This window comes from Gossypium hirsutum, chromosome A10 (assembly GCF_007990345.1).
Source record: "Gossypium hirsutum isolate 1008001.06 chromosome A10, Gossypium_hirsutum_v2.1, whole genome shotgun sequence".
NCBI classification, from domain to species: Eukaryota; Viridiplantae; Streptophyta; class Magnoliopsida; order Malvales; family Malvaceae; genus Gossypium; species Gossypium hirsutum.
Window position 1 is genome coordinate 24,102,591 of NC_053433.1, and position 10,093 is coordinate 24,112,683.

The following is a 10,093-nucleotide window of genomic DNA, read 5'->3' on the forward strand; positions in this document are numbered from 1 at the left end:
TGGCTATGTGAGAAGCAAAAGAGGAAGATAAATTTTAAGGATCAAAGTGAGATTATTTGTAAATTTTGAGGGTTAATTTTTTAAAATTATGATTAAATCTATATAATATTTATAAGTTGAGAGCTAAATTTATTATTATATTAATTTTCTAACTATCACATCACCCTGATATTATGTACTAAAAAAAACTCTTGATTAGTGGGGTGAGTGGGTAACCAAATTAAAAAAAAAATTAATAACTGAATAACCAAAAAAAGAAAAGAGCAATAATTAGGTCACATGTGATGTGTTTTCCTATAATATATAAATAGTGGAAAACAGACTTAGCTGGACCTTTTCTGTTCTTTTTCAGATAGATCGCGGCCCGGTCCGATCATAACCAGGTGAACTAATAACCCCCAATCCACAAAGCCAGAACTAAAAGAAGCCCCCACAGATAAAAATGGACAAAGCAACGCCAGCACCAGAATCTCCGCCAGTATCGCCACCACAACAGGCGGCGCTTCATCAAGACGACGCAGCTGGTGACGATGAGAACGTGAAGCAATTGAAGGAATGCTCTGCTCTCTACTTATCCTTGCAAGTTAATAAAATATCCCTTCTATTTCCATCGTTAAACCATAATCTAAAACCTTATTTAAACCCTTTTCTATTTTCACTGCAATTTATTTATTTTGTTTTGGCAGGATTGTCTTATTAAGAGCAACAGGAATTGGAAATCTTGTCAAATGGGTATGCTTTAGATTCTTTGATTTTCTTGTTTCTATTAAAACCCAGTTAATAGACTTGGCTCTTTGACCAGTTTTTTTTTTCTTAAATAGAGGTTCAAGCTTTGAAGGCATGCAATGAAAGGAGGAAAAAATAGCTGTAGGAAATGAAAATTTTAAGTTGTAAGGATGATGAAATTACTTCAAAAATTCACAAATTCAGAACTTTTTTTTTAATGTTGATTTGGCTGAGAAATGTAATGCAACAACCCTTAATAGACTTTATTTTTTTCTTGATCTTGAACAAAAGATCCTATTGAATGCTTAATTCTTCCATAGTCATTGTCTTGCTTTAAATCTTAAAAATTTCCAATTAAAATCATGTGAGAGATATATGCACAACATGAAATCATTTGACATATGCAATGAGGATACTACTGCATCTGCTGTATTATCTTTAGTTTTCAATGTGCAAACTTATCTTTTTGTTCAACTGTGATTCTTCTTCTTTCCTTCATATGAGCTTTATCATAGACAACGTCAATGGATCAACCTCGTCCTCGCTCCAAAGAAAAACTATCTTCTCTTTTAAAAGTTAAAAGCTGCAACACGGTTACTCTAGCCAATGAGGAAATATTCTTCTTGCCAATCTCTCATGTTGCACTTCTTGTATATGACAAAGTTAAAATTATCAAGAAATCTAATGTTCAATGAGAAAAATTTGTCATACTAGGAGGGGGAAAATACAAATATCAGAATCATGATGCAAGTGACATGGATGGTGGCCTTTTATTGATTAGATAGGCCTTGTTCCATGGAGAAATGCAAACTACTACTCGTGCAGCATGATAAATATTCCAATGGTTTGCATCAAATGCCTAAAAATCATGGCCAATCGAGCTTCTGTCACAGTCTGTTAGGTGAAACATGGGAATCTTCTGATTTGTGATGCTAGAAGCGTGATGATTGCTAATGGTCATCTGCTGCATAAGTATGATGGACATGCAGAGGATAAGGCAAGTACTAAGTACGTGTGGAAACTCGAAGAAATGGCTTAGGTTCCTGGAAGAAAAATTAGGAAATTGTTGTAAATTGTTATCTGTCATCGAAGTAAATATTGCAAATCGAAGTCTTTATTGTTGCCCAGACCAAGTCCAATGATTAACTTCATTCACACCCTCTGCTCTGAATCTGCAAATTTTTTGCTCATCTTCTATTTGCTTCAGCTGATAGGTGATGAGGTTTACTGATACTCTTACTTGAAGTGACACAAACAATACGTTTATTATTAAGTTCAGATTCTCTAAAGTTTCACAAAGCATAAAGCAAGCACCTTAAGGGGCCTAAGTGGTTGGTTTTTCCTTTAATTGGCCTCAAATATTACTAAAATGACAAAGTAATGCACCAAATGCACCAGTCTCAGTTTACATGGACGCCTAAGACTGATAAATCTACCAATTAGCTTGCTGATCTTAAGCTGATTCAACATGAATATGTTTGATTACAAGCAACAAAAGCATAACATCTGAATGACTTCATAGGCTCCGCAAAGCCAGAAATGATTTCTAAGGAACAGCTTGGCTACCGGTTGCATGACAAGCTGCGCATCATATCTCCGAGCTTATTTCATATAACTCTGCCTGAAAATTTTACTTTTCATGTATCACTAAATCATAAACAGATGCATATTGAAAGGGGGACTCGTACAAAAACTTGAGAACAATAAAACTCACATGGTAATTTACAGCTCCATGGGGAACCCCAAAAACAGGAAAACTAGCCTGATCTCCACAACCAGTACAGTCTTGGAACTCTTGTTGACAGATCATGTCATAGACTCTGGTGCTTTGCATCCTGTATAAACTTTTTCAGCTTATTAATTAACAAGTATGATACATCCAAGTAGAACAGAGTAAATTGTACATGGAAACAGAGATCTAAAGTTCATGTCTCAATCTAACAACTCAAGCATCAAGCAAGCATGTCATCCAATCATCCACAAACAGTAGTTTATAGCTCTAGTTTCAAATGGCAAAAAGCTCTATCTATCATTAAAAAGGCATGAAAGAGATTACCATCAGATCAGCAGTTTTATTTTTACACCAAAAGCAGTGATTCAAGCTTGCAGATGATGAAAGAAAATTCGCAAAATCACACCAAGTCTAATCAAAGTAAAGATTCATTGCTGTGTTGAATTTTGACGTATATGGTGCAAACTCCATGCTATATTCATGAATCAATAGAACATTGTATCATTAAATATGCTATAGCACCAAGGAACTAAATAGTAAATAAAACCTCAGAGAAAGAAAAGATTCATTGCCAGTTTGCACTCATTTTGTACAAAGCAAATGCATGAGTATTCTGTACCGGAAAAAATGAAAAAAGAAAAAGAAAAATGAGTTTGTTACTTGAGGTCTAAGCTATCACTTCATTGGCCGCAATCTCTAAATTGATGAAGCATATACTAGTTTCAGGATGATATTACAGTACCTGGAAATTCGCTCTCCTTTTGCAACATTATAGAGAGAAATAAAGCACCGGGTATAAGCGATTGCATTGAAACGTGCGCGAGTCTGGCTTAATCTAGTTTCTTCAAGACGTTTAACTTTCTGGTTGTTAAAATCTATTACCTTCTTGGTCAAATACAATATTTGTCCACTGCTCAAAAGAGCCTTTGGTAGATACGAATTGGTTACAACTATTACCTCATTGTACAACATCAATATTTCTCCATTACTCAAAACAACCGTTGGTTGATAGGAATCGTAGCCAAATCCCTATGGGTACAGCAAATTGAACAACAAACTGTTTGGTCCTAGACTCCTTGACACCATACTCCACAACCCAAATCTCAAATAGCTCCGAAATCGCGAGGTGAATTATAAACAGACAACCTCCTAGCACTCCAGTCGTTGTCTCCAGATTCTTTATCCAATTCTTGAAAATGATCAGGGGGTGGAACTATCCCAAACCGCTCAGTATCAAAGTCAAAAGAATTTATGAATTCACCACCAAGAGAAGATTTCGACCAGTGAAGGGCTCCATTCAAGAAAGCATTGAAAGGTAAAGAAACGGAGCCAGTAGGTGTATTTCCTATGCTTCTCCATGTACCACTCCCAATGGTGTATATTTCAGCCATTGGGTAATTCAATTCAAGTGTAGTATAATAGCTTTGCAAAAGTTTGTATTGATTTGTGGCAGTTGAATAACGAAGCCCTCAAAAACGACTCATACACCTATCCTTATAATTAGGTTAAATAGTGATAAATTCACCCAAAATTGGGTTACACACATAGAAAGGGTCATCTTTTTTTGGGTCCAACTAAACAAAGCAAACCATTGCAAGCACTCATATCAGAAATATTCTAAGTCGGTACATTAGATTTGTGTAAATTTGAGTTTGAAGACCTGGAAACGTGCATCGTCGAAATCAATGTGGGATAAGTGGAGCCTCTTTCAAGATTTTTGGGGTGGCATAGTGTTGATTAAAATGTAGAGCGGTGATGTTGAAGGTGGAGCCATGCAAATTCAGGATCAGAAATGAAAGAGATGAATCTCTTTCAAACACACCTGCAATGGAGAAGGGAATTGATGGGAAGCCTTGAGAGAATGTCTAAAATTAGATGGAGTGGGAGTTGAAACAATCTGCAAATCTTTGTCGTTGGTTCATGTCTTTAGCTTGATGGTTCGATTGCTCCTTTCTATCAGCCCCACATTTTCTTATATTTTTTTTTCGACTTGAAATGTCTTGAACTTTAATCTTAAGACACTGACTATCAAGTAAGAAGCTTGAAATGGTTTTGTTAGGTAATATTTCTAGTGTAAATATTTGGGTATTTATACATATGGTTACAAGCACAATTACAGCTCACAGCAGGGCCCCATTATTTTATTTTGATTCTATTTCATCCGGTATTGACATTTTCTGTCCTTAGTATTGACATTCTTTGCGAACTTTAAACCTGTTGAACACGTGTCTAGAGGAGCAAGCGATCCTTTCTATTCCTAGAACTAACATCTTGAGTGGGCTCCATACCTACTGAACATGTGTTAGGGCGGCCTGCAGCGCATGTGGTCATATCCATGAACTCCTTAGGTGTGTGCGAACTGAGGCTGTGGCTTTCCCTAGACTCCTACGAGCTCAAACAGCAAGTTGTGCTCGCAAACCCCTCTTTTGCGAGCCATGTCCGCGAGCTCTCCTTACGAGCCATATTTGCGAACCTGCCTTGCTATCTTCTCGTGATTCGTCTTATACTTAGTCTTCGAGTGGGATCTGTCAGGGTCGTAGGTCAAAAACCTGAATCCTTTCTGAGGCTCAGGTTGTTGGCTACTGATGTATAATAATCTTGAAAAATCTCAAAAGAGGCTTCATTTATCTCACGTTTTTGCTGATAGTGCAAGTGTCCAGGCCTCCAAACTCAACTTTACACCCAAATTTAATGTACTCACCTGGGATATTTCTGATATTAGTTCATGTAATGGTTTGCTTTGTTTAGTTGGACCCAAAAGAGATGATCCTTTCTATGTGTTCTATGTGTGTAACCCATTTTGGGTGAATTTATCACAATTCAACCACCTTATAAGGATAGGTGTAAGGGTGATTTTTGAGGGCTTAGTTATTCAGCTTTCACTAATCAATACAAACTTTTGCAACGCTATTGTCCTACTGATTAATTGAATTTCCCAATGGCTGAAATATACAGCATTGGGAGAGGTACATGGAGACGTATAGTAAATTCACCAACTGACTTTATTTCTTTATCTTTCAATGCTTTCTTGAATGGAGCCTTTTATTGGTCGAAATCTTCTCTTCATGGTGAATTCAAAAATTCTTTTGACTTTGATACTGAGCAATTTGGGATAGTTCCACTGCCTTATCATTTTCAAGAACTGGATAAGTATTCTTTAGAATGCACAAAGACTGGAGTGTTGGGAGGTTGTCTGTTTATGTTAAAGTTGGCCTGCATGCAGCACATGAAGCAGCCAAGAAGCAGACAATGCCACATAAGTTATGTAGATGAAGTACATACAGTCCAAGTTATGTGGATGAAGTATGAAGATCAAGCTGCTGTAGTATTTTCGAATGAAGTACATGCAGCTACTGAAGTTGATTCTACTGTTCAATTTCAGTTTCATTTTGTTATTTTAGGTAATATTTTGTAACTTAGTTAAATTAGAACTAAGTAGGTAATGTATTTAATGCATTCGGTACTGATAAGATTGATATATCAGCTTACCTAATTGTGCAAGTTGTGATTTGCAAGTTGTAATGTGCAAGTTGTGCAAGTTGCAATAAAGCCTAAAAATAGTAAGTGAAACCTGTCAAAGCTGACTAGCTTATGACTGGTATATATATTGGCATTATGCCATCTTTTTGATTAATGAATTTCAATAGAAATCATTCAAGAAAAATACTCTATCAATTTTTTCTTTCATAGTTCAAGCCAGATTCTGTTCGTTTGCTCAAAAACCTTTAGACTTGAATTTCAAAGTTTTTGTCATTCTTTATCCGGATTTATTACGTTGTCACCCAAGTTCTTTACTGAGCCTCATACTTCCTCCGGATAAATTGTTCAAAAACCCAATAGTTGGTATCTAGAGCCCTATTCTTAGTGAACCTGTCATATTTCAATCCTTAAAACCATGCCTTCCTCAGGATTCTCACCAGTGCCACCACCAGTCTTCAATGGAAAGGGCTACCATAATTGGGTAGTGAAAATGAAGACCTATCTGCAGGCATTCGATCTGTGGGAGGTTGTCAACTCAGATGTTGAACTAGCACCTCTTAGAGCCAACCCAACAGTGGCTCAAATAAGATAGCATTTTGATGAAAGAAACAAAAGGCACAAAGCCATGTCTTGCATCCAAAACAGTGTGTCTGATGTGATTTTCACAAGAATCATGGCTTGTGAGTCACCAAAGTAAGCCTGGAATAAGTTAAAGGAGGAGTTCCAAAGGACTGAAAGAACAAGGCAGCAACAACTTCTAAACTTAAGAAGGGATTTTGAAAACTTGAAGATGAAAGAAGAAGAAACAATGAAGCAATACTCAGACAGAATCATGGCTGTAGTAAACAGCATAAGGCTACTTGGAGAACAGTTTAGTGAATCAAAAATTGTAGAGAATGTGATCTCAACCTTACCTGAAAGGTATGAGGCAAATATATCATCTCTTGAAGACTCGAGGGACCTAACCATCATCTCATTGACAGAGCTGATCAATGCTCTTTATGCTCAAGAGCAAAGGAGAGAAAGTAGATTGGAGGAGCATTAATAAGGTGCCTTCCAAGCCAAAACCAGACCAGCCACAAACTCTTCTGCCTACAAGGGGAAGAAAACCTAGAAAGATAAGCCTAGAATAGATGGTGCAAGAAAATATCCACCTTGCCCACACTGCAAAAGGCTAAGTAATCCGGGTGAAGTATGTTGGTTTAGGCTTGATGTGCAATGCAAATTTGCAAAAAGATGGGCCATGCAGACAAAGTTTGCAAAAACAAATGCAAACAGAGGCCAAATCAACCTCAACAGCCAATAACTGAAGCTCGAGTAGCAGAAGAAGGCAGTGACAAAGAAGAGAAAGTCTTTGCAGTTTCTTGCTCAGCTGCCAAACGAAAAACCACAAAAGGTTGGTTGATTGACAGTAGATGTTCAAAACAAGGGTGAATGTTGGAAATAGACACTTCATCAAAGTAGAAGGCAAAGGAGATGTGCTGATTGACACTCCTACAGGTACCAAACTTGTTTCAAATGTACTTTTGGTGCCTAAAATAGATAGAAACCTGCTCAGTATAGTTCAGTTGCTAGAAAGGGGCTATTCTATGGTGTTCAAAGGCAATGAGTGCCTAATCAGTAATCCAAATGGATCCAAGCTCATATTAGTGACCATGGCTAACAAAAGCTCTGTGGTGGACTGGAACAGGGGTACAGATAGTGCCTACACAGCTGCTCAGGATGAATCCAAGCTGTGGCACAAAAGACTTGGCCATGTCAACTACAACTCAATGACTCAACTAACCAAAGAAGATTTGGTTGAAAACTTCACTAACTCAGTTGAAAAGTAAGAAGTTTGTGAAGTATGTCAGCTAGGAAAACAAGCTAGACTACCATTTCCTACGAACAAAGCCTGGAGAGCTTCTGAAAGACTGCAACTTATACACATTAATGTGTGTGGTCCAATAAAGACTCAATCTATGAATGGCAGTAGGTATTTCATCTTATTCATTGATGATTACTCAAGATATTACTGGATTTATTTTTTGAAACAAAAATCAGAAGTGGCTTTAGTATTTTTGAAGTTTAAAGCTGTAGCAGATACTAAAATAGGTTGCAAGTTGAAGACATTGGGGTATGATAATAGGACTGATTATACTTCATCCGGGTTACATACGTTTTGTGATGAAGCATGCGTCAAACACCAACTCACCAACACTTATACACCTCAACAAAATGGTGTAAGTGAAAGAAAGAACAGAAGCTTGATGGATATGGCCAGATGCCTAATGTTTGAAAGAAATTTGCCTAAGACATTTTGGGCAGAAGTAGTTAACATTGCTGTTTACCTTCAAAACAGGCTCCCAACCAAGTCTTTGGCTCAGAAAACTCCATTCGAGGCCTGGTTCAGGTTTAAACCATCACTGGCTCACCTAAGAGTCTTTGGCTGTATTTGTTATGCTTATGTTCCAGCAGCAAAAAGAGAAAAGCTTGCTAAGAAAGCTCAACCTGGTATTCTAGTCAGCTACAGCAGTATCAAGAAGGGTTATAGGCCTTCAACAAACAAGGTCTCTATAAGCAGAGATGTTGTATTCGATGAGAAGGCAAGCTAGAACTGGGATAAAAATGAACCAGAAACTGTTGCTAAAGATTTGGTGACAAATCAGACTGAAGCTGATCAAAATGGTCATGAAATGGACATTGATAAGAATCAGTTAGAGGCACTAGACCACTGGCTGAGATTTATAAAAGAGCTCATGTGGCTGCTATTGAACTAAGCTGCTTTGAAGAAGCTGAAGCTCATCAAGGCTGGAAACAGGAGATGGCTGATGAAATCAGTATGATTGATAAGAACTAGACCTGGTAGCTAGTTGAAAGACCACTCAACAGAAAAGTCATTGGAGTGAAGTGGATGTTTAGAGCCAAGCACAATGCTGATCGAAGCTTGAACAAACTGAAAGCAAGGCTAGTTGTAAAAGAGTTCGGCCAAAAGTATGGCATTGACTACTTTGAAACCTTTGCACCAGTGGCTAGGCTTGATACCATAAGGCTGCTAGTTGCCTTAGCAGCACAAATGTAATGAAAGATTCATCAGTTCGACATGAAGTCAACCTTTTTCAATAGTTTTCTTAAAGAACAGATATATGTTGAGCAGCGTGAAGGCTTCAAAATTGTTGGTGAAGAGGATAAGGTGTACAAACTCAAGAAAGCCTTGTATGGCTTGAAACAGGCTCCAAGAGCCTGGTATAGCAGGATCGATGGCTATCTAGGTAGCCTTGGATTTGAAAGAAGCCTCAGTGAACCTACTTTGCATGTGAAAAAGCAAGGTAGTGAAACTCAACTGATAGTGTCTCTATATGTTGATGATCTGTTAGTGACAGGAGGAGACCAAGCAATGCTGACAGACTTCAAATGTAAAATGCAACAAGTGTTTGAGATGTCAGATTTGGGACAAATATCTTACTTCCTTGGCATAGAAGTATCACAAACACAACATGGAATCTTCCTAATCTAGAAAGCTTTTGTCTCTAAAATGCTAAGCAATTTCTCCATGCAAAATTGCAAGGCAACAAGTACACTAGTTGCCATTGGAGAGAAACTATCAAGCCAAGGTGATTTTGAAAAGGTTAGTGAATCAACCAACAGAATTCTAGTTGGATGTTTGCTCTATTTAACTGCCACTAGACTAGACATTATGGTTTGTTGTAAGTTTGCTTTCCAGATTCATACATTGCTGCAATGAAAAGCACTTTCAAGCTGCCAAAAGAGTGCTCAAGTACATCAAAGGTACACAGAACTATGGAATGTTGATTAGCAAAGTTGAAAACATGAAATTAATTAGCTATGCTAAAAGTGATTGGGCTAGATCAATAGATGATATGAAGAGTATCCCAGGGTATCTATTCACCCTTGGTTTAGCCATTTTTTCCTGGAGTTCGAAGAAGCAAAATATTGTTGCTCAATCAACTGCTGAAGAAGAATATGTAGCAGTTACTAGTGCTGTAAATTAAGCCATTTGGCTGCAAAAAATCATGGCTGATTTGAATCTACACCAAAAGGAAGCAACAGAGATCAATTGTGACAATCAATCTACTGTTGCAATTGCAAAAAAATCCAGTGTTCCATGGGAGAACGAAACAGTTGAAGATCAAATTTCACTTTGTTAGAGAGATG

The 10,093-nt window shown here is 37.5% G+C and overlaps 2 protein-coding genes across 2 annotated transcripts; one reads left to right on the forward strand and one right to left on the reverse strand.

Moving 5' to 3' along the window:
- The first annotated feature begins 330 nt into the window (after positions 1-330).
- On the forward strand, positions 331-1,035 carry LOC107897658 (uncharacterized). The gene is made up of 3 exons (XM_016823174.2): positions 331-583; positions 687-732; positions 822-1,035. The coding sequence occupies exons 1-3, from the start codon at positions 443-445 to the stop codon at positions 863-865; spliced, it is 231 nt and encodes a 76-aa protein (XP_016678663.1). The 5' UTR covers positions 331-442; the 3' UTR covers positions 866-1,035.
- Positions 1,036-2,062: 1,027 nt separating this feature from the next.
- Positions 2,063-4,435, reverse strand: LOC107897657 (uncharacterized). The gene is made up of 3 exons (XM_016823173.2): positions 3,201-4,435; positions 2,441-2,561; positions 2,063-2,347 (listed from the first exon to the last, which is right to left on the reverse strand). Exons 1-3 carry the CDS (start codon positions 3,428-3,430, stop codon positions 2,315-2,317), a joined length of 384 nt encoding a protein of 127 aa, XP_016678662.1. The 5' UTR covers positions 3,431-4,435; the 3' UTR covers positions 2,063-2,314.
- Positions 4,436-10,093: the final 5,658 nt, after the last annotated feature.